The sequence below is a fragment of the Cryptomeria japonica genome, chromosome 10, assembly GCF_030272615.1.
Source record: "Cryptomeria japonica chromosome 10, Sugi_1.0, whole genome shotgun sequence".
Classification (NCBI taxonomy): Eukaryota; Viridiplantae; Streptophyta; class Pinopsida; order Cupressales; family Cupressaceae; genus Cryptomeria; species Cryptomeria japonica.
Window position 1 is genome coordinate 793,457,783 of NC_081414.1, and position 26,041 is coordinate 793,483,823.

At 34.2% G+C, this 26,041-nt stretch overlaps 2 protein-coding genes across 2 annotated transcripts; both read left to right on the plus strand.

The window, feature by feature from the left end:
* The first annotated feature begins 10,655 nt into the window (after window positions 1-10,655).
* LOC131859274 (enoyl-CoA delta isomerase 2, peroxisomal-like) lies at window positions 10,656-11,363 on the plus strand. The gene has a single exon (XM_059212864.1). The coding sequence runs from the start codon at window positions 10,656-10,658 to the stop codon at window positions 11,361-11,363; it is 708 nt and encodes a 235-aa protein (XP_059068847.1).
* A 10,655-nt stretch (window positions 11,364-22,018) lies between these two features.
* On the plus strand, window positions 22,019-22,726 carry LOC131859275 (enoyl-CoA delta isomerase 2, peroxisomal-like). Its single transcript, XM_059212865.1, has one exon. It carries the CDS (start codon window positions 22,019-22,021, stop codon window positions 22,724-22,726), a length of 708 nt encoding a protein of 235 aa, XP_059068848.1.
* The last annotated feature ends 3,315 nt before the right edge of the window (window positions 22,727-26,041 follow it).

The following is a 26,041-nucleotide window of genomic DNA, read 5'->3' on the forward strand; positions in this document are numbered from 1 at the left end:
TGCCCACCTTCAATCTTGCCCAGATTTCTATAAGCGAACAATAAGCATTTGGATAATCAATATTGTATAAGCTCTAAATAAGGGCGAAATAATAATAGCTCTATTACTATTTATCTAGTTTGGTGTTGTTCATGAGAGAAAAGTGGTTTGATTTTCTATAGTAATTTTACTTTCAATTTTTTAATATGATATAACAGCTCTATTATAAAATCACTCAACCGATTGGTCATGCTCTTAATATAAGATTTGTCAAAGAAGGCAAGCATATGAGATACGTATTTGCAATTTATTTCATCCAGGTCACAATATCAGAAGATTTATCATAGTTGTTATTATATTTGCATATTAATAACAACTATTTTCTGTATTCAAAATATTTGGTGTTGTTCTTATATTTTATTGGTAGTGATTATTTTTTAACTTAAAATTTCTTTACAGTGCATTTAGAAAAAAGTTTCAATTTTGTTTTCTTGCTATTGTGCTGTGCAGTTTTGTAGTGGGCAATTGCCTATTTTATTTTATATTTGCAAATTTTGTTATAGGTTAAGTATTAATTTTTTTGAAGGAGAAATTAAAAGAGAGAGCTTGCAATCATGTTTTGAAACTATTTTTTTATGAATAGTGGTCAATTCCATTAATATTAGACAAAAGTGCATTATTCACAAAAAAATAGTAGAGGGATACAAGATCTCACCATAGTAGTCAAACGAGCAAAGCCTAGAGAATAAAAAACATATAAGAACCCCCTAGGAACAAAAACATGGGCAGATCCGAGAGAGTAGAAAGAAAGAAGGAAAAGTTGTTAAGTGACTATTGTATTATCCTCCTTGTCCTTGTCCTCATCCTAGCAAGAGGGAAAGATAGCCAGAGCCAATCATGGGAGCCATTTGGATGAGCTAGGCCATCCACTATCACCACCAAAATTTGGACATCCACTGTCACCATTAGTGATTGGACCCACAACCTCGCACCCCATCTAGGGGTGAAAATCCCACACAACGAAGAGGTGGAGAATTGCCTATTAAAATAATTGCCACCACTAGACTATTTAGATGGAGCTTGAGACTGTAGGGTTTGAGAGCGGTGAGTCAAAGAGGTACATATACGTTGATGGTGGCGAGGGCATAGATCGATCATGGGAGGCAAAATTATTTGAAACAACTATAGCAACTATATAAGGAGCATTTACCCAATGCTCCCGAAGCTCCCAAATGTGGCCCACGGTGCAACCTTGTTGGCTTCCACTTGAATCTAAAGCATCACATTATCGCATATACATGCTTTAGTAAAAAGTGACACATGAATATTAATGGTGTTGTGAGAAAAAAAATAACATTTCTATCTTTTCATATTGTAAGGAGGATTTCCACCCTTAAATCATGCCAAATCTACATAAATTTTAAGGGAATGCAAAGGAAATCCCCAAAAAGGGCTATATGCCAAGAAAAAGGCACTGACCAAAACCATCAACACAAATCATGAATCCAACTCTACAAGTTTTGAGCTCAACAACAAAACCTAAAGAGGTGATTGAAAAAATCTAGTTGCCCACAAAAAGGGCACCAAGGATCGGAATGCCCACATTCCTTAGACGAGAGGCCAAAGGTCAACCTGGGGAAAGAATGCACCACACAAGTTAGTCATGATTATTTTCAAAATTTAGTTCTTTTTTACAGTGCATTTAGACAACAATTTCATTTTTTGTGTGCTACTATTGTCTTGCACAATTTCTTAGTGGGGAGATGTTACATGTAGACACAATTGTATATTTTATTTTATGCTTGTAAATTTTAGTATAGGTTAAAGTTTTAAAAAAATTTAGAAGAAATAGATAAAATGAGGTTGGGGTAATTTCTTAGATTTATTTTACAAAATAAAAATTATTTAATTTTTAATTCGAAGTCAAAAGAAGAAATTATGCATTAAATATTCACATATGTTCCTTATAATAATGAGTTAAAAATTGATTTAAAATATGTTCACCCTATTAACGAAATTAAAATTATTGGAATATCTTCTAGATGTTCTTTATATTGTAATGTTGAAGATTCAATTGACTTTAATGTCTCGGTTAGATGTTGCTAATATTAGATTTGTAATGCCCCTGCTATTAGGCCGAGAGGACTTAATCAAATAATCCAATAAAAATGCGAACAATATTTTTTTGAAAAGACAAATTACACATATATGCATTGAGATAGATAGAACATGGAAAGAACATATGCACAATTAACAACGAACAATAGTCCTCAAGGCCCCACAAAGAAATTACTCAAGGAATAACATTTACGAAAAATACAAAATCATAAGGTTCATCATTAAATATTAAAAAAAAACCTTCATTTACAATGATCATGATACATAATAAATTGACATGAGAATATACATATGATCATCAATTTATATTTCAATGTGTCCACAAGGATATGATCTCCAAGAGTACAATAAAGGAGTAAATACATAAATCTGCATCGACATGAAAGTCTTCAATGTTTTCACAAGCCACCATGAACATGATGCAGATCCAGAAAAACCCAATGGGTGCAAATAGCACTCCACCCAACCATGTGGTACTATTAGGTCCACCCCCCATGCAAGGAGATATCTATCAGATCCACAAGAAGGATGCAAGCACACAAGGTACCAACAAGAATCATGAGAGATGCACATGGCTATTGTTGGAATACATAGAATGCAAGAACACTGAGAAGGAGGGGTGAATCATTGTCCTGCCGGTAATATAAGATTTTACCTTATTAGAACATACACATATAAAATGGTAAATGAAGAAACATATAACATGAAGTAGATAAACTAGCCACATGAATGAACACCATAGAAAACTGAATTTTATACATGGAAAAACTCAAAGAGGAAAAACCACGGTGGGATTTGTGACCCACAATATCAATTCACTGGCCATATGAAAGATATTACATAGTACGGGGGCTTGCACATGCAGGAAGGCACACTTCCTAGAGTGCACTTCTCAACACAAAAGAGTTTCACTGACTACAATCTTCTGATGAGATAAAAGAATAATGGTGAACTAAAAAATGCATCTCCAATGCCAAAAAGAGTGTTGGTTATAGCTCTATTCAGTACCGCTTCATAAACCCTAAACTCTTTTACCAGTGTGTCCTTTCCTCCAAAAATGCTTTATAAACCATCTACTGATCATTGCATGATATTACTTTAACCCAAGAACCCTTAGAATATTTGAGTAAAATCTCAAAAGGCAGGCCTTTTGAAACATCCATTTCAGTCAAAATGTTGGCAAAGGTAGAGTGCAAAATATCAGAAGTTTATTAAATATTTCAAAAGAAGGGTTGAAATCAGAGTGCCAAGCCTTAATCATCAACACAAATTCATCCTCCTAGCTAAAATAATGATCACATAATATTTTCTTTCTATCTCGAGCATTATCAAACTTTGCAATAAAGATCCCCTTAGCCATGGGAAAATATTAACTTTACCAGTAATAAGAGGCTCCCAATGTTTAAAGATCTAGGCATGCGGTTGAGGGAGGCTGGGCCAAAAACCCGTTAACCATTATATCACACCTTATGTAGACAAAAGATAAACATTGTGATCTACTTCCTCTTTCGTATCTGCTTCAGATTAATAGAAATGGCATTTGCAATACGAATAAAACCACCACCATACAAACGTATCCCTTTCCATATTCTCGGAGACTCGCCATTCCGTGTCTACTCATCAGACACAACCATACTAGCAGTGACATTCAACAACTTTCAAGAAATTTGCAGTCGCTACAAACCACCAGCAACAGAGGCACAAGGGCAGGATGAAACATTATTCGCAGCAGAGATATCCACTTCTCCTAGAGGGGAGGAGGCATGAAAGCTTCCCACACCAATGGAATTGTCACCAAGGTTTACAAAATGAATGACGGATACCGAGGGTTTTGCTTTTGAAGCACCATCGACAGTTTTTGAAATCGGCCCATGGGTCGAAGGAGCCATCACAAACATATTCATTGCATGAAGAAGTTTATGTTCATAAGTTATATTTACTTTTATTTTTCTTAATTGAATATTGAATTTATCTTATATACGTTAATAGATTAGATATTTTTATATTATTATAACTAATATTAATTATAGATTATTTATTTATTGTCTTTAATTATATCTACATGTTTATAGAATTATTATTTTAGACATCAAACCAAACAACATTATAAGGGGATGAGGGAAAAGTCCAAGTTCTCATCATGATTTTTAACATAATACAAGACCTGCAATGATATTATTATTTTAATTCATATCTGCAAGGATTAGAGCCCCTCTAAGGAACGACAAGAATTTTTGTAGCATTATGCCCTAATTTGTAGATTCACAAAGGTATGTCCAAAATTAAGTGATATGTATTCATGTATTGCTGAACAGTGGAAAGAATACATGGACAGTGAAATTTTGATTTATCCATGTTCCTAAGAATTCTTTATTTTGGAATTTGACTCTGAGAAGGATTGAAAGTTGATATTAGAAAAAGGTTATTAGATATTCCAAGACGTATTTCTGTGTATGAAACCATGGTTCCCAGTCTTTCATCCATGCACAAAAATATTTACCACAACTTATCTTTGGGTGCGATTACCATATATTTTACTTGAATTTTGGGAATTTGACTATCTTCAAGCCATCAAGAATAGCCTAGGGAAATATCATTGCACCTCCAAGGAAACTATTGATTTCTATTACACTACCAATGCTCAGATTTGTGTTGAAATGGAGTTATCCAAAGGGCTTCCTAATGAAATAGTATTGAAGATGGGTTGTAGAGGGTTTTTACAACTGTTTGACTGTGAGAAAATTACCTTTAGATGAAGACGATGTTTCTCAATGGACCATCTCATATCCCAAAGTGAAAAGCATTTTTTAATAGGGAATTCAATAACTCCTGGTAAATCTTCTTGGTGGGTTGGGACCGAGCTCTAGCATTATGCCATTCGTTCTACCTCTGAAGACTTGAATCAAGCTTAATCAACCCCTTTCTCCATCTATTATCTGCCATGATAAGAGGCCCATTATGGAATCTTAGATTTTACAAAAGACGCCCTCATTTATAGATTCCACCTTGGCTTGCTTTCCATAACCGCTACATTATTTTGTAGGGATAGGTAACCAAGTTGGTGCATAAATTGAGAGTGGTGATGCAAAAGATTATGGATGGATATAAATAAAGACGAGGAAGAAACTTCTTCAGCATCAAATGAATTTTGGTTCATCTAAGAAAAGTTCTATGGCAAAAGAATTAATTACTTTTCACAAGATAGTTGTTCTGCAAGCTTTGTGCCTCTACTTTTGTGCATGCAATTATGCTTGCCTTTATATTATCATAGATAATGTTACTATAATTGGGTAGAGTAGCCTTTTTGTTTTGAGAAATATGGCATTTTTATAATGCTTCCTAGTTAGGAACCACCTTATTGCACCCCTAGTTTGGGAAGTTGTATTTTTTGTTCAAATTAATATAGATTTTTGTTGTAATCATGGCTGCAATTTATTGATAAAAAAACAAAAACAAAATCATAATATCAAGGAGGAAAAATAATCGAATATCATTACTCAAAAATGGGGAGTACAAATTAATTCACAAGCAATAATTAAATATTTTTCACAAGTACTCACTATATGCTCATTATAAATTATAGTGGCCAGATTATTTTGAAGGAAAATTTAGGTCAAATTCGAATACACAAAGATCTATGAGTTGTAGAACTGGTAGAGACAAAAACTTATATTATTATTTAATCATTTTCAATAAAAATATAAAATCCATCACAAGCGTAGTGTATGGAATTATATTATAAAATTAAATTTTGTTTAGGTCAAATGAAATGAAATTGTAAGAGGATGTCCTTTTAGGTAAGAGGTAATCAAAATTGCTACTATATCAACTCCGTGTAGCATGGCCAATACATATACATACCACATGTAACGTTTAACTCAGTTTATTTCTATATGCAAGTTTTTTAGTTTAGGTGTTGGTTCTATGTTCACCCTGCTCGGTTTTTGATGTGTTTTGTAAAGGGTTCTTTTTAGCTGATTGCACATCCTTCATACTTCAGCCATGGTGTCTCTTTGTGATTATGTATCGATACATGCCTATCCTACTTTTATTAATCAAAATATGGTGAACACATGTTTCTGTATATGATACAAATTGTTTTAGTTTCTTCTTTTGTGGGTATGTGAAATTGACCAGCTCAATAGGAGCTCTCCTGTTAGTAGTCATCATTCTACATTTATCCTCCGACTACCTAGATCTATTTGCAAGGGCAAGGAAGAAAGATAATTTAGAGTTAGCGATGACGTGAAACCTAGAAAAGCAAGGAAAGGTGTAGATCTTGACCTTCGTGGGTGATAATGACGAGGATGAGCACAGGCTTAATCCTACAACTTTCTACGCCATATATATGTTGTATTTGCTTTATAAAGTGCATGAAAAAATGGAATCTACATGGAAGCAAAATGGATCTATATGTTATATTTTCTTTATAAAGTGCATGAAATAATGGAAGGCTATTATGTTAAATTCTGCAATATGAGATACAAATTATGTAAATAAATAGATGCACTATAATTTCACTATTAAGATTATGGAATGTACTAGAAATACCACTACTTGGGTTGTAAATTCTCTCATTTCTTATGGTGGGTAGCTACAGCTCATACATTCCAAAACAAAACCACATTAGAATAAATGTATTAGGACCAGGTTATAGGAAAATATAAGGACCTAGATAACCATTTGGGAACCATACTACAGTATCCATTTTGGTAGTTTTCATTTCAAAGATATATAAGTAAAGGTAAAGACACATTTGTGTGCCTTGCGTTCAACGAAACAAGCATACTCTGCTCATATCACTAAGGCACACAGAACTTATGGCTCGTATGGCGTTGTAAGAAGGCCAATTTTAGAGACATTGTAGAAATAGCAGCAAGGTAGTGTTGCCCCTTTCAACTCACATTTCACAAACTCTATAGTTCTTCGATTGCAAGCCAAAATAAGTTCCTAAGAGAGTATATGTACAAAAGTATCACAAAGCCCAAAATAGGCACTCCATTAACATTTCCTAAATCAAGATTCAAGATGAACATAAAGACAAACTAACAATAATGACAACAAGAATTCACTTTATCTATTTATTTTGAAATAGAAAGAGATCTAATCATATAATTTGTATTATATCTTATTCCTTTAATTTTTTTAGAATATTTATTTTATTTTAATAAAAGTAATAAATAAAGAGATGAAATGAATTAATAAAATATATTGTTCGGATTAAAACTAAAGGTTGTACAAGAGTTATTTAATCATTTATTTATTTCTAGTTAGACAATCGAAACTATGGGTCATTATGCTCTGCTTAGCTCCAAATATTTGTGAAATAAATTTGCACCTCACACATTTTGAAATGTGACCTCCATTGTACCCCTATTTCAAGAAGTTGTATTTTTTTGTTCAAATTAATAAACATTTTTGTTGTTGATGAGGCTGCAATTTATTGATCAAAAAACAAACAAAAAAATGATAATCTCAAGGAGGAAAAATAACTGAATATCAATACTCAAAAATGGGGGAGTACAGATTAATTCAGAAGCAAGAATTAAATATTTTCACAACTACTCATTAAATGATCATTATAAATTATAGTGGCCAGATTATTTTGAAGGAAAATTTAGGTCAAATTCAAATACACAAAGATCTCTTAGTTGCAGAACTGTTAGAGACAAAAACTTATATTATTCTTTAATCATTTTCAATAAAAATATAAAATCCATCACAAGCAGAGTGTATGGAATTATTTTAAAAAAAAAAAAATTGGTTAGGTCAAATGAAATGAAACTGTAAGAGGATATCCTTTTAGGTAAGAGGTAATCGAAATTGCTACTATATCAACCACGTGTAACATGGTCAACACATATACATACCACATATAACGTTTAACTTGGTTTTTTTTAATGTATTTAGTTTAAGTGTTGGTTCTATGTTCACCTTGCTAGGTTTTTGACGTGTTTGGTGTAGGGTTCTTTTTAGCTAGTTGTGAATCCTTCATCCTGTGTGTTTCTTTGTGATTATGTATCGATGCAAGCCTATCCTACATTTGTTAATCAAAATATTGTGAACACATGTTTCTGTATATGATAGAAATTGTTTTAGTGGGCATGTGAGATTGACCAGCTTGACAAGAGTTCTCCTATTACTAGTCATCTTTCTACATTTATCCTCCGTCAGCCTTCATTTGTTTGCAAGAGAAGGGAAGAAATATAATTTAGAGTTAGCGATGATGTGAAGCCTAGAGAAGCAGGGAAAGGTGTACATCTTGACCTTTGTGGGTGATAATGATGAGGATGAGCACAAGCTTAATCCTACAACTTTCGATGCCATCTGTATGTTGTATTTAGTTTATAAAGTGCATGAAAAAATGGAATCTACATGGAAGCAAAATGGAATCTATATATTATATTTTCTTTATAAACTGCATGAAACTTGCGGAAGGCTATTATGTTAAATTCTGCAATATGAGATGCAAATTATGTAAATGAATAGATGTGCTATAGTTGCACTATTAAGATTATGGAATGTAATAGAAAGACCACTACCTAGGTTGTAACTTCTCTCATTTCTTATCGTGGGTAGCTACACCTCAAGCCTTCTAAAACCAAACCACATTACAATAAATGTATTAACACCAAGTTATAGGAAAATATAGGGACCTAGATAACCATTTGGTAACCATACTACAGTATCCATTTGTGTATTTTTCATTGCAAAGATAAATAAGTAAAGATAAAGACACATTTATGTGCCTTGAGTTCAACGAAACAAGAATACTCCACTACTATCACTACGGAAAACACAACTTACGACTCGTATGACATTGTAGAAATAGGAACAAGATAGCACTGCCCCTGTTAACTCGCATTTCACAAACTCTATTATCTATAGTTCTTCCATCACGGGCCAAAATAACTTCCTAAGAGAGTATATGTACAGAAGTATAACAAAGCCCAAAACAGGCACTCCATTAACATTTCCTAAATGAAGATTCAAGATCAACATAAAGACAAACTAGGTCAAAGTTGCACGGACAAGGTTATAGATACAGATACGAATAGGACCATTTTTGAAGACCACTAATAGTGATACAGCTGGATATGACATTCATTAAAAACACATACACATATATTTACCAAAATTTTATAAGTTATTAGAGGAGATTGTAATTACTTTAAAAACAATTTAGACACATAATTGCCAGATAAATAATTATAAGTTGATTTAACACTACAATATACCCAAAAACTACAAAGCGTGAGCTTTAATTAAATTAACAATAATGTCATTTAAATCCAAATTAAAATAAAACAAAATAAAACTTTAAATAGAAATTAAAAAGGAAAATATCTAAATATATTTTCAGAAAAAATTAAATATAAAGAACTAAATAAACAATATTGATCTAAACTTAAAAAATAAAAACTCATTTCCACATTTAATTTTTTAATATTAATTAAAAATTAAAATTCATAATAAAATAAGTAAATATAAATAAATATTTTTTAATATACGCGTATTGGATACGCCGATGCATGCTCCTAAGGAGGGACATTGGTGTATCCAGCTACTCTGGTCTAGGTAGGTTTATCTCATGCGTCTGAATCCAAACTTTGAATGGAAGAGCTAGTTTCTAGAAATACAGTCATATGGAATCAACCATTGACATAGAAATGCAACCTTGACAAAGTTTGGTAATGTCGTCAGCAAAAGTGCATTAGCCATCAGACTGATGCAAAGGAATAAGATACCTTGTAAAACTGAAATTGCAGAGATGAAGCAGCATATATGATTCAATGGTTTACCCAACTACATGTTTTGCAATACCAACTATTCATGCATCGCTCATCTGCGTTCATCCTGTGACTGCCTTGATTTGTTTGCAAAACCAAGGAAGAAAGCCAGTATGGTCAAATTCAACTATTCATCTGCAAAGATCTCGGACAATGCCATATCAGCCACGTGGAAATTGTTATCAAGAAGATGAAAGGTGAAAGGTGTACAAGATGAACTTGATTTGTTTTCGAGACCAACGATACGTCATAAGCCCAGACAAAAAATGATAGATTGTTTGAAAAAATCTAGTTAGTCATGATTCCTTACTCACGATCTTCTTAAACGTCGTTGGTTTTATGTTCAAATTTAATTTTAGTAGTGTTACTCGTAAAGAATAAGTCGATACTGTTCAAAAATTTGAACAACATAAAAGTAACATAATGCTATTCAATATGTGTAATAGGCAATTTCGTGTCTAACCATTTTATAATTCTGCTAGCCATTTCTTCAAAGATAAAGAGGATCTTATTGCTGATGTTACTAGGTTGAACATGGAGGGGAAGAAGTTTTTTAAAGATAGAAAGTCGGCTGATGAAGAGGTCCATAATTTCATCAAGGGTAAAGAGTGCAAAATTTGATAGATTTGACTGAAGCCTAGTTGACGAGTCGGAGTTAGCAAGTATACAGGAGCACTCTCCCCTATTTAATTGTCTATCACTCATCTGATTCATCACTAAACTGCCTCGATTTGTTTTGAAAGAGCAAGGAAAGGAAAGGTAGCGAGGATGTGCAGCCTAGAGAAGCGAGGAAATGTGTACATCTTGACCTTCGTTGGTGACGGCGAGCACAGGTTTAATCCCACAACATTCGATGCCATCTCTGACGCTCTCAAAGAGGTGGAAGAATCGGCAGACGCAGCAGCCCTGGTAACCACCAACGCAGGCAAATACTTCTCCTGCGGCCTCGACATGAAATGGGTTGGCGAGAGCCCCCACGACCGTTTTGACATAGGCATGGAGAAATTAGAGAATATGTTCGCAGCCTTCATGAAGCTCAGCATCCCCACCGTGGCAGCCATCTGCGGGCACGCGGAGGCGAGCGCCTTCACGCTTGCTCTGGCTCACGATTACCGCTTCATGAGTACGCAGGGGTCCTCCCACCTCTACATGTGCGAGCTCGATCATGGCTTCAACATCCCCAAGAGTATGCTAACCTTGATTCGTAGCAAGCTGCACCCTGCAGCCCTGCGCGATGTGGTGCTAGGCGGCACCAAGCTCAACGCCCAGATGGCCTTTCAGAAAGGGATTGTGGACGCCGCTTTCGACGACTCGGTGGGGACTTTGCAGGCGGCGGTTAAGGAGGCAGAGAAACTGGCGGTCAGGGGATGGAACAGGGAGATCTACCGTAGCTTCAGGTTGGCTGCCTTTCCTGACGTTGTGGAGGAGCTCGATATTCATGTTCCCTATCGCATGCTCGCTTCCTATAACTTCTGATGCCCACCTTCAATCTTGCCCAGATTTCTATAAGCGAACAATAAGCATTTGGATAATCAATATTGTATAAGCTCTAAATAAGGGCGAAATAATAATAGCTCTATTACTATTTATCTAGTTTGGTGTTGTTCATGAGAGAAAAGTGGTTTGATTTTCTATAGTAATTTTACTTTCAATTTTTTAATATGATATAACAGCTCTATTATAAAATCACTCAACCGATTGGTCATGCTCTTAATATAAGATTTGTCAAAGAAGGCAAGCATATGAGATACGTATTTGCAATTTATTTCATCCAGGTCACAATATCAGAAGATTTATCATAGTTGTTATTATATTTGCATATTAATAACAACTATTTTCTGTATTCAAAATATTTGGTGTTGTTCTTATATTTTATTGGTAGTGATTATTTTTTAACTTAAAATTTCTTTACAGTGCATTTAGAAAAAAGTTTCAATTTTGTTTTCCTGCTATTGTGCTGTGCAGTTTTGTAGTGGGCAATTGCCTATTTTATTTTATATTTGCAAATTTTGTTATAGGTTAAGTATTAATTTTTTTGAAGGAGAAATTAAAAGAGAGAGCTTGCAATCATGTTTTGAAACTATTTTTTTATGAATAGTGGTCAATTCCATTAATATTAGACAAAAGTGCATTATTCACAAAAAAATAGTAGAGGGATACAAGATCTCACCATAGTAGTCAAACGAGCAAAGCCTAGAGAATAAAAAACATATAAGAACCCCCTAGGAACAAAAACATGGGCAGATCCGAGAGAGTAGAAAGAAAGAAGGAAAAGTTGTTAAGTGACTATTGTATTATCCTCCTTGTCCTTGTCCTCATCCTAGCAAGAGGGAAAGATAGCCAGAGCCAATCATGGGAGCCATTTGGATGAGCTAGGCCATCCACTATCACCACCAAAATTTGGACATCCACTGTCACCATTAGTGATTGGACCCACAACCTCGCACCCCATCTAGGGGTGAAAATCCCACACAACGAAGAGGTGGAGAATTGCCTATTAAAATAATTGCCACCACTAGACTATTTAGATGGAGCTTGAGACTGTAGGGTTTGAGAGCGGTGAGTCAAAGAGGTACATATACGTTGATGGTGGCAAGGGCATAGATCGATCATGGGAGGCAAAATTATTTGAAACAACTATAGCAACTATATAAGGAGCATTTACCCAATGCTCCCGAAGCTCCCAAATGTGGCCCACGGTGCAACCTTGTTGGCTTCCACTTGAATCTAAAGCATCACATTATCGCATATACATGCTTTAGTAAAAAGTGACACATGAATATTAATGGTGTTGTGAGAAAAAAAATAACATTTCTATCTTTTCATATTGTAAGGAGGATTTCCACCCTTAAATCATGCCAAATCTACATAAATTTTAAGGGAATGCAAAGCAAATCCCCAAAAAGGGCTATATGCCAAGAAAAAGGCACTGACCAAAACCATCAACACAAATCATGAATCCAACTCTACAAGTTTTGAGCTCAACAACAAAACCTAAAGAGGTGAATGAAAAAATCTAGTTGCCCACAAAAAGGGCACCAAGGATCGGAATGCCAACATTCCTTAGACGAGAGGCCAAAGGTCAACCTGGGGAAAGAATGCACCACACAAGTTAGTCATGATTATTTTCAAAATTTAGTTCTTTTTTACAGTGCATTTAGACAACAATTTCATTTTTTGTGTGCTACTATTGTCTTGCACAATTTCTTAGTGGGGAGATGTTACACGTAGACACAATTGTATATTTTATTTTATGCTTGTAAATTTTAGTATAGGTTAAAGTTTTAAAAAAATTTAGAAGAAATAGATAAAATGAGGTTGGGGTAATTTCTTAGATTTATTTTACAAAATAAAAATTATTTAATTTTTAATTCGAAGTCAAAAGAAGAAATTATGCATTAAATATTCACATATGTTCCTTATAATAATGAGTTAAAAATTGATTTAAAATATGTTCACCCTATTAACGAAATTAAAATTATTGGAATATCTTCTAGATGTTCTTTATATTGTAATGTTGAAGATTCAATTGACTTTAATGTCTCGGTTAGATGTTGCTAATATTAGATTTGTAATGCCCCTGCTATTAGGCCGAGAGGACTTAATCAAATAATCCAATAAAAATGCGAACAATATTTTTTTGAAAAGACAAATTACACATATATGCATTGAGATACATAGAACATGGAAAGAACATATGCACAATTAACAACTAACAATAGTCCTCAAGGCCCCCCAACGAAATTACTCAAGGAATAACATTTATGAAAAATACAAAATCATAAGGTTCACCATTAAATATTAAAAAAAAACCTTCATTTACAATGATCATGATACATACTAAATTGACATGAGAATATACATATGATCATCAATTTATATTTCAATGTGTCCACAAGGATATGATCTCCAAGAGTACAATAAAGGAGTAAATACATAAATCTGCATCGACATGAAAGTCTTCAATGTTTTCACAAGCCACCATGAACATGATGCAGATCCAGAAAAACCCAATGGGTGCAAATAGCACTCCACCCAACCATGTGGTACTATTAGGTCCACCCCCCATGCAAGGAGATATCGATCAGATCCACAAGAAGGATGCAAGCACACAAGGTACCAACAAGAATCATGAGAGATGCACATGGCTATTGTTGGAATACATAGAATGCAAGAACACTGAGAAGGAGGGGTGAATCATTGTCCTGCCGGTAATATAAGATTTTACCTTATTAGAACATACACATATAAACTGGTAAATGAAGAAACATATAACATGAAGTAGATAAACTAGCCACATGAATGAACACCATAGAAAACTGAATTTTATACATGGAAAAACTCAAAGAGGAAAATCCACGGTGGGATTTGTGACCCACAATATCAATTCACTAGCCATATGAAAGATATTACATAGTACGGGGGCTTGCACATGCAGGAAGGCACACTTCCTAGAGTGCACTTCTCAACACAAAAGAGTTTCACTGACTACAATCTTCTGATGAGATAAAAGAATAATGGTGAACTAAAAAATGCATCTCCAATGCCAAAAAGAGTGTTGGTTATAGCTCTATTCAGTACCGCTTCATAAACCCTAAACTCTTTTACCAGTGTGTCCTTTCCTCCAAAAATGCTTTATAAACCATCTACTGATCATTGCATGATATTACTTTAACCCAAGAACCCTTAGAATATTTGAGTAAAATCTCAAAAGGCAGGCCTTTTGAAACATCCATTTCAGTCAAAATGTTGGCAAAGGTAGAGTGCAAAATATCAGAAGTTTATTAAATATTTCAAAAGAAGGGTTGAAATCAGAGTGCCAAGCCTTAATCATCAACACAAATTCGTCCTCCTAGCTAAAATAATGATCACATAATATTTTCTTTCTATCTCGAGCATTATCAAACTTTGCAATAAAGATCCCCTTAGCCATGGGAAAATATTAACTTTACCAGTAATAAGAGGCTCCCAATGTTTAAAGATCTAGGCATGCGGTTGAGGGAGGCTGGGCCAAAAACCCGTTAACCATTATATCACACCTTATGTAGACAAAAGATAAACATTGTGATCTACTTCCTCTTTCGTATCTGCTTCAGATTAATAGAAATGGCATTTGCAATACGAATAAAACCACCACCATACAAACGTATCCCTTTCCATATTCTCGGAGACTCGCCATTCCGTGTCTACTCATCAGACACAACCATACTAGCGGTGACATTCAACAACTTTCAAGAAATTTGCAGTCGCTACAAACCACCAGCAACAGAGGCACAAGGGCAGGATGAAACATTATTCGCAGCAGAGATATCCACTTCTCCTAGAGGGGAGGAGGCATGAAAGCTTCCCACACCAATGGAATTGTCACCAAGGTTTACAAAATGAATGACGGATACCGAGGGTTTTGCTTTTGAAGCACCATCGACAGTTTTTGAAATCGGCCCATGGGTCGAAGGAGCCATCACAAACATATTCATTGCATGAAGAAGTTTATGTTCATAAGTTATATTTACTTTTATTTTTCTTAATTGAATATTGAATTTATCTTATATACGTTAATAGATTAGATATTTTTATATTATTATAACTAATATTAATTATAGATTATTTATTTATTGTCTTTAATTATATCTACATGTTTATAGAATTATTATTTTAGACATCAAACCAAACAACATTATAAGGGGATGAGGGAAAAGTCCAAGTTCTCATCATGATTTTTAACATAATACAAGACCTGCAATGATATTATTATTTTAATTCATATCTGCAAGGATTAGAGCCCCTCTAAGGAACGACAAGAATTTTTGTAGCATTATGCCCTAATTTGTAGATTCACAAAGGTATGTCCAAAATTAAGTGATATGTATTCATGTATTGCTGAACAGTGGAAAGAATACATGGACAGTGAAATTTTGATTTATCCATGTTCCTAAGAATTCTTTATTTTGGAATTTGACTCTGAGAAGGATTGAAAGTTGATATTAGAAAAAGGTTATTAGATATTCCAAGACGTATTTCTGTGTATGAAACCATGGTTCCCAGTCTTTCATCCATGCACAAAAATATTTACCACAACTTATCTTTGGGTGCGATTACCATATATTTTACTTGAATTTTGGGAATTTGACTATCTTCAAGCCATCAAGAATAGCCTAGGGAAATATCATTGCACCTCCAAGGAAACTATTGATTTCTATTACACTACCAATGCTCAGATTTGTGTTGAAATGGAGTTATCCAAAGGGCTTCCTAATGAAATAGTATTGAAGATGGGTTGTAGAGGGTTTTTACAACTGTTTGACTGTGAGAAAATTACCTTTAGATGAAGACGATGTTTCTCAATGGACCATCTCATATCCCAAAGTGAAAAGCATTTTTTAATAGGGAATTCAATAACTCCTGGTAAATCTTCTTGGTGGGTTGGGACCGAGCTCTAGCATTATGCCATTCGTTCTACCTCTGAAGACTTGAATCAAGCTTAATCAACCCCTTTCTCCATCTATTATCTGCCATGATAAGAGGCCCATTATGGAATCTTAGATTTTACAAAAGACGCCCTCATTTATAGATTCCACCTTGGCTTGCTTTCCATAACCGCTACATTATTTTGTAGGGATAGGTAACCAAGTTGGTGCATAAATTGAGAGTGGTGATGCAAAAGATTATGGATGGATATAAATAAAGACGAGGAAGAAACTTCTTCAGCATCAAATGAATTTTGGTTCATCTAAGAAAAGTTCTATGGCAAAAGAATTAATTACTTTTCACAAGATAGTTGTTCTGCAAGCTTTGTGCCTCTACTTTTGTGCATGCAATTATGCTTGCCTTTATATTATCATAGATAATGTTACTATAATTGGGTAGAGTAGCCTTTTTGTTTTGAGAAATATGGCATTTTTATAATGCTTCCTAGTTAGGAACCACCTTATTGCACCCCTAGTTTGGGAAGTTGTATTTTTTGTTCAAATTAATATAGATTTTTGTTGTAATCATGGCTGCAATTTATTGATAAAAAAACAAAAACAAAATCATAATATCAAGGAGGAAAAATAATCGAATATCATTACTCAAAAATGGGGAGTACAAATTAATTCACAAGCAATAATTAAATATTTTTCACAAGTACTCACTATATGCTCATTATAAATTATAGTGGCCAGATTATTTTGAAGGAAAATTTAGGTCAAATTCGAATACACAAAGATCTATGAGTTGTAGAACTGGTAGAGACAAAAACTTATATTATTATTTAATCATTTTCAATAAAAATATAAAATCCATCACAAGCGTAGTGTATGGAATTATATTATAAAATTAAATTTTGTTTAGGTCAAATGAAATGAAATTGTAAGAGGATGTCCTTTTAGGTAAGAGGTAATCAAAATTGCTACTATATCAACTCCGTGTAGCATGGCCAATACATATACATACCACATGTAACGTTTAACTCAGTTTATTTCTATATGCAAGTTTTTTAGTTTAGGTGTTGGTTCTATGTTCACCCTGCTCGGTTTTTGATGTGTTTTGTAAAGGGTTCTTTTTAGCTGATTGCACATCCTTCATACTTCAGCCATGGTGTCTCTTTGTGATTATGTATCGATACATGCCTATCCTACTTTTATTAATCAAAATATGGTGAACACATGTTTCTGTATATGATACAAATTGTTTTAGTTTCTTCTTTTGTGGGTATGTGAAATTGACCAGCTCAATAGGAGCTCTCCTGTTAGTAGTCATCATTCTACATTTATCCTCCGACTACCTAGATCTATTTGCAAGGGCAAGGAAGAAAGATAATTTAGAGTTAGCGATGACGTGAAGCCTAGAAAAGCAAGGAAAGGTGTAGATCTTGACCTTCGTGGGTGATAATGATGAGGATGAGCACAGGCTTAATCCTACAACTTTCTACGCCATATATATGTTGTATTTGCTTTATAAAGTGCATGAAAAAATGGAATCTACATGGAAGCAAAATGGATCTATATGTTATATTTTCTTTATAAAGTGCATGAAATAATGGAAGGCTATTATGTTAAATTCTGCAATATGAGATACAAATTATGTAAATAAATAGATGCACTATAATTTCACTATTAAGATTATGGAATGTACTAGAAATACCACTACTTGGGTTGTAAATTCTCTCATTTCTTATGGTGGGTAGCTACAGCTCATACATTCCAAAACAAAACCACATTAGAATAAATGTATTAGGACCAGGTTATAGGAAAATATAAGGACCTAGATAACCATTTGGGAACCATACTACAGTATCCATTTTGGTAGTTTTCATTTCAAAGATATATAAGTAAAGGTAAAGACACATTTGTGTGCCTTGCGTTCAACGAAACAAGCATACTCTGCTCATATCACTAAGGCACACAGAACGTATGGCTCGTATGGCGTTGTAAGAAGGCCAATTTTAGAGACATTGTAGAAATAGCAGCAAGGTAGTGTTGCCCCTTTCAACTCACATTTCACAAACTCTATAGTTCTTCGATTGCAAGCCAAAATAAGTTCCTAAGAGAGTATATGTACAAAAGTATCACAAAGCCCAAAATAGGCACTCCATTAACATTTCCTAAATCAAGATTCAAGATGAACATAAAGACAAACTAACAATAATGACAACAAGAATTCACTTTATCTATTTATTTTGAAATAGAAAGAGATCTAATCATATAATTTGTATTATATCTTATTCCTTTAATTTTTTTAGAATATTTATTTTATTTTAATAAAAGTAATAAATAAAGAGATGAAATGAATTAATAAAATATATTGTTCGGATTAAAACTAAAGGTTGTACAAGAGTTATTTAATCATTTATTTATTTCTAGTTAGACAATCGAAACTATGGGTCATTATGCTCTGCTTAGCTCCAAATATTTGTGAAATAAATTTGCACCTCACACATTTTGAAATGTGACCTCCATTGTACCCCTATTTCAAGAAGTTGTATTTTTTTGTTCAAATTAATAAACATTTTTGTTGTTGATGAGGCTGCAATTTATTGATCAAAAAACAAACAAAAAAATGATAATCTCAAGGAGGAAAAATAACTGAATATCAATACTCAAAAATGGGGGAGTACAGATTAATTCAGAAGCAAGAATTAAATATTTTCACAACTACTCATTAAATGATCATTATAAATTATAGTGGCCAGATTATTTTGAAGGAAAATTTAGGTCAAATTCAAATACACAAAGATCTCTTAGTTGCAGAACTGTTAGAGACAAAAACTTATATTATTCTTTAATCATTTTCAATAAAAATATAAAATCCATCACAAGCAGAGTGTATGGAATTATTTTAAAAAAAAAAAAATTGGTTAGGTCAAATGAAATGAAACTGTAAGAGGATATCCTTTTAGGTAAGAGGTAATCGAAATTGCTACTATATCAACCACGTGTAACATGGTCAACACATATACATACCACATATAACGTTTAACTTGGTTTTTTTTAATGTATTTAGTTTAAGTGTTGGTTCTATGTTCACCTTGCTAGGTTTTTGACGTGTTTGGTGTAGGGTTCTTTTTAGCTAGTTGTGAATCCTTCATCCTGTGTGTTTCTTTGTGATTATGTATCGATGCAAGCCTATCCTACATTTGTTAATCAAAATATTGTGAACACATGTTTCTGTATATGATAGAAATTGTTTTAGTGGGCATGTGAGATTGACCAGCTTGACAAGAGTTCTCCGATTACTAGTCATCTTTCTACATTTATCCTCCGTCAGCCTTCATTTGTTTGCAAGAGAAGGGAAGAAATATAATTTAGAGTTAGCGATGATGTGAAGCCTAGAGAAGCAGGGAAAGGTGTACATCTTGACCTTTGTGGGTGATAATGATGAGGATGAGCACAAGCTTAATCCTACAACTTTCGATGCCATCTGTATGTTGTATTTAGTTTATAAAGTGCATGAAAAAATGGAATCTACATGGAAGCAAAATGGAATCTATATATTATATTTTCTTTATAAACTGCATGAAACTTGCGGAAGGCTATTATGTTAAATTCTGCAATATGAGATGCAAATTATGTAAATGAATAGATGTGCTATAGTTGCACTATTAAGATTATGGAATGTAATAGAAAGACCACTACCTAGGTTGTAACTTCTCTCATTTCTTATCGTGGGTAGCTACACCTCAAGCCTTCTAAAACCAAACCACATTACAATAAATGTATTAACACCAAGTTATAGGAAAATATAGGGACCTAGATAACCATTTGGTAACCATACTACAGTATCCATTTGTGTATTTTTCATTGCAAAGATAAATAAGTAAAGATAAAGACACATTTATGTGCCTTGAGTTCAACGAAACAAGAATACTCCACTACTATCACTACGGAAAACACAACTTACGACTCGTATGACATTGTAGAAATAGGAACAAGATAGCACTGCCCCTGTTAACTCGCATTTCACAAACTCTATTATCTATAGTTCTTCCATCACGGGCCAAAATAACTTCCTAAGAGAGTATATGTACAGAAGTATAACAAAGCCCAAAACAGGCACTCCATTAACATTTCCTAAATGAAGATTCAAGATCAACATAAAGACAAACTAGGTCAAAGTTGCACGGACAAGGTTATAGATACAGATACGAATAGGACCATTTTTGAAGACCACTAATAGTGATACAGCTGGATATGACATTCATTAAAAACACATACACATATATTTACCAAAATTTTATAAGTTATTAGAGGAGATTGTAATTACTTTAAAAACAATTTAGACACATAATTGCCAGATAAATAATTATAAGTTGATTTAACACTACAATATACCCAAAAACTACAAAGCGTGAGCTTTAATTAAATTAACAATAATGTCATTTAAATCCAAATTAAAATAAAACAAAATAAAACTTTAAATAGAAATTAAAAAGGAAAATATCTAAATATATTTTCAGAAAAAATTAAATATAAAGAACTAAATAAACAATATTGATCTAAACTTAAAAAATAAAAACTCATTTCCACATTTAATTTTTTAATATTAATTAAAAATTAAAATTCATAATAAAATAAGTAAATATAAATAAATATTTTTTAATATACGCGTATTGGATACGCCGATGCATGCTCCTAAGGAGGGACATTGGTGTATCCAGCTACTCTGGTCTAGGTAGGTTTATCTCATGCGTCTGAATCCAAACTTTGAATGGAAGAGCTAGTTTCTAGAAATACAGTCATATGGAATCAACCATTGACATAGAAATGCAACCTTGACAAAGTTTGGTAATGTCGTCAGCAAAAGTGCATTAGCCATCAGACTGATGCAAAGGAATAAGATACCTTGTAAAACTGAAATTGCAGAGATGAAGCAGCATATATGATTCAATGGTTTACCCAACTACATGTTTTGCAATACCAACTATTCATGCATCGCTCATCTGCGTTCATCCTGTGACTGCCTTGATTTGTTTGCAAAACCAAGGAAGAAAGCCAGTATGGTCAAATTCAACTATTCATCTGCAAAGATCTCGGACAATGCCATATCAGCCACGTGGAAATTGTTATCAAGAAGATGAAAGGTGAAAGGTGTACAAGATGAACTTGATTTGTTTTCGAGACCAACGATACGTCATAAGCCCAGACAAAAAATGATAGATTGTTTGAAAAAATCTAGTTAGTCATGATTCCTTACTCACGATCTTCTTAAACGTCGTTGGTTTTATGTTCAAATTTAATTTTAGTAGTGTTACTCGTAAAGAATAAGTCGATACTGTTCAAAAATTTGAACAACATAAAAGTAACATAATGCTATTCAATATGTGTAATAGGCAATTTCGTGTCTAACCATTTTATAATTCTGCTAGCCATTTCTTCAAAGATAAAGAGGATCTTATTGCTGATGTTACTAGGTTGAACATGGAGGGGAAGAAGTTTTTTAAAGATAGAAAGTCGGCTGATGAAGAGGTCCATAATTTCATCAAGGGTAAAGAGTGCAAAATTTGATAGATTTGACTGAAGCCTAGTTGACGAGTCGGAGTTAGCAAGTATACAGGAGCACTCTCCCCTATTTAATTGTCTATCACTCATCTGATTCATCACTAAACTGCCTCGATTTGTTTTGAAAGAGCAAGGAAAGGAAAGGTAGCGAGGATGTGCAGCCTAGAGAAGCGAGGAAATGTGTACATCTTGACCTTCGTTGGTGACGGCGAGCACAGGTTTAATCCCACAACATTCGATGCCATCTCTGACGCTCTCAAAGAGGTGGAAGAATCGGCAGACGCAGCAGCCCTGGTAACCACCAACGCAGGCAAATACTTCTCCTGCGGCCTCGACATGAAATGGGTTGGCGAGAGCCCCCACGACCGTTTTGACATAGGCATGGAGAAATTAGAGAATATGTTCGCAGCCTTCATGAAGCTCAGCATCCCCACCGTGGCAGCCATCTGCGGGCACGCGGAGGCGAGCGCCTTCACGCTTGCTCTGGCTCACGATTACCGCTTCATGAGTACGCAGGGGTCCTCCCACCTCTACATGTGCGAGCTCGATCATGGCTTCAACATCCCCAAGAGTATGCTAACCTTGATTCGTAGCAAGCTGCACCCTGCAGCCCTGCGCGATGTGGTGCTAGGCGGCACCAAGCTCAACGCCCAGATGGCCTTTCAGAAAGGGATTGTGGACGCCGCTTTCGACGACTCGGTGGGGACTTTGCAGGCGGCGGTTAAGGAGGCAGAGAAACTGGCGGTCAGGGGATGGAACAGGGAGATCTACCGTAGCTTCAGGTTGGCTGCCTTTCCTGACGTTGTGGAGGAGCTCGATATTCATGTTCCCTATCGCATGCTCGCTTCCTATAACTTCTGATGCCCACCTTCAATCTTGCCCAGATTTCTATAAGCGAACAATAAGCATTTGGATAATCAATATTGTATAAGCTCTAAATAAGGGCGAAATAATAATAGCTCTATTACTATTTATCTAGTTTGGTGTTGTTCATGAGAGAAAAGTGGTTTGATTTTCTATAGTAATTTTACTTTCAATTTTTTAATATGATATAACAGCTCTATTATAAAATCACTCAACCGATTGGTCATGCTCTTAATATAAGATTTGTCAAAGAAGGCAAGCATATGAGATACGTATTTGCAATTTATTTCATCCAGGTCACAATATCAGAAGATTTATCATAGTTGTTATTATATTTGCATATTAATAACAACTATTTTCTGTATTCAAAATATTTGGTGTTGTTCTTATATTTTATTGGTAGTGATTATTTTTTAACTTAAAATTTCTTTACAGTGCATTTAGAAAAAAGTTTCAATTTTGTTTTCCTGCTATTGTGCTGTGCAGTTTTGTAGTGGGCAATTGCCTATTTTATTTTATATTTGCAAATTTTGTTATAGGTTAAGTATTAATTTTTTTGAAGGAGAAATTAAAAGAGAGAGCTTGCAATCATGTTTTGAAACTATTTTTTTATGAATAGTGGTCAATTCCATTAATATTAGACAAAAGTGCATTATTCACAAAAAAATAGTAGAGGGATACAAGATCTCACCATAGTAGTCAAACGAGCAAAGCCTAGAGAATAAAAAACATATAAGAACCCCCTAGGAACAAAAACATGGGCAGATCCGAGAGAGTAGAAAGAAAGAAGGAAAAGTTGTTAAGTGACTATTGTATTATCCTCCTTGTCCTTGTCCTCATCCTAGCAAGAGGGAAAGATAGCCAGAGCCAATCATGGGAGCCATTTGGATGAGCTAGGCCATCCACTATCACCACCAAAATTTGGACATCCACTGTCACCATTAGTGATTGGACCCACAACCTCGCACCCCATCTAGGGGTGAAAATCCCACACAACGAAGAGGTGGAGAATTGCCTATTAAAATAATTGCCACCACTAGACTATTTAGATGGAGCTTGAGACTGTAGGGTTTGAGAGCGGTGAGTCAAAGAGGTACATATACGTTGATGGTGGCAAGGGCATAGATCGATCATGGGAGGCAAAATTATTTGAAACAACTATAGCAACTATATAAGGAGCATTTACCCAATGCTCCCGAAGCTCCCAAATGTGGCCCACGGTGCAACCTTGTTGGCTTCCACTTGAATCTAAAGCATCACATTATCGCATATACATGCTTTAGTAAAAAGTGACACATGAATATTAATGGTGTTGTGAGAAAAAAAATAACATTTCTATCTTTTCATATTGTAAGGAGGATTTCCACCCTTAAATCATGCCAAATCTACATAAATTTTAAGGGAATGCAAAGCAAATCCCCAAAAAGGGCTATATGCCAAGAAAAAGGCACTGACCAAAACCATCAACACAAATCATGAATCCAACTCTACAAGTTTTGAGCTCAACAACAAAACCTAAAGAGGTGAATGAAAAAATCTAGTTGCCCACAAAAAGGGCACCAAGGATCGGAATGCCAACATTCCTTAGACGAGAGGCCAAAGGTCAACCTGGGGAAAGAATGCACCACACAAGTTAGTCATGATTATTTTCAAAATTTAGTTCTTTTTTACAGTGCATTTAGACAACAATTTCATTTTTTGTGTGCTACTATTGTCTTGCACAATTTCTTAGTGGGGAGATGTTACACGTAGACACAATTGTATATTTTATTTTATGCTTGTAAATTTTAGTATAGGTTAAAGTTTTAAAAAAATTTAGAAGAAATAGATAAAATGAGGTTGGGGTAATTTCTTAGATTTATTTTACAAAATAAAAATTATTTAATTTTTAATTCGAAGTCAAAAGAAGAAATTATGCATTAAATATTCACATATGTTCCTTATAATAATGAGTTAAAAATTGATTTAAAATATGTTCACCCTATTAACGAAATTAAAATTATTGGAATATCTTCTAGATGTTCTTTATATTGTAATGTTGAAGATTCAATTGACTTTAATGTCTCGGTTAGATGTTGCTAATATTAGATTTGTAATGCCCCTGCTATTAGGCCGAGAGGACTTAATCAAATAATCCAATAAAAATGCGAACAATATTTTTTTGAAAAGACAAATTACACATATATGCATTGAGATACATAGAACATGGAAAGAACATATGCACAATTAACAACTAACAATAGTCCTCAAGGCCCCCCAACGAAATTACTCAAGGAATAACATTTATGAAAAATACAAAATCATAAGGTTCACCATTAAATATTAAAAAAAAACCTTCATTTACAATGATCATGATACATACTAAATTGACATGAGAATATACATATGATCATCAATTTATATTTCAATGTGTCCACAAGGATATGATCTCCAAGAGTACAATAAAGGAGTAAATACATAAATCTGCATCGACATGAAAGTCTTCAATGTTTTCACAAGCCACCATGAACATGATGCAGATCCAGAAAAACCCAATGGGTGCAAATAGCACTCCACCCAACCATGTGGTACTATTAGGTCCACCCCCCATGCAAGGAGATATCGATCAGATCCACAAGAAGGATGCAAGCACACAAGGTACCAACAAGAATCATGAGAGATGCACATGGCTATTGTTGGAATACATAGAATGCAAGAACACTGAGAAGGAGGGGTGAATCATTGTCCTGCCGGTAATATAAGATTTTACCTTATTAGAACATACACATATAAACTGGTAAATGAAGAAACATATAACATGAAGTAGATAAACTAGCCACATGAATGAACACCATAGAAAACTGAATTTTATACATGGAAAAACTCAAAGAGGAAAATCCACGGTGGGATTTGTGACCCACAATATCAATTCACTAGCCATATGAAAGATATTACATAGTACGGGGGCTTGCACATGCAGGAAGGCACACTTCCTAGAGTGCACTTCTCAACACAAAAGAGTTTCACTGACTACAATCTTCTGATGAGATAAAAGAATAATGGTGAACTAAAAAATGCATCTCCAATGCCAAAAAGAGTGTTGGTTATAGCTCTATTCAGTACCGCTTCATAAACCCTAAACTCTTTTACCAGTGTGTCCTTTCCTCCAAAAATGCTTTATAAACCATCTACTGATCATTGCATGATATTACTTTAACCCAAGAACCCTTAGAATATTTGAGTAAAATCTCAAAAGGCAGGCCTTTTGAAACATCCATTTCAGTCAAAATGTTGGCAAAGGTAGAGTGCAAAATATCAGAAGTTTATTAAATA

Coding starts and splice junctions, on each gene's coding strand:
- LOC131859275 (XM_059212865.1), top strand. CDS start 22,019: ATGTGCAGCCTAGAGAAGCGAGGAAATGTGTACATCTTGACCTTCGTT.
- LOC131859274 (XM_059212864.1), top strand. CDS start 10,656: ATGTGCAGCCTAGAGAAGCGAGGAAATGTGTACATCTTGACCTTCGTT.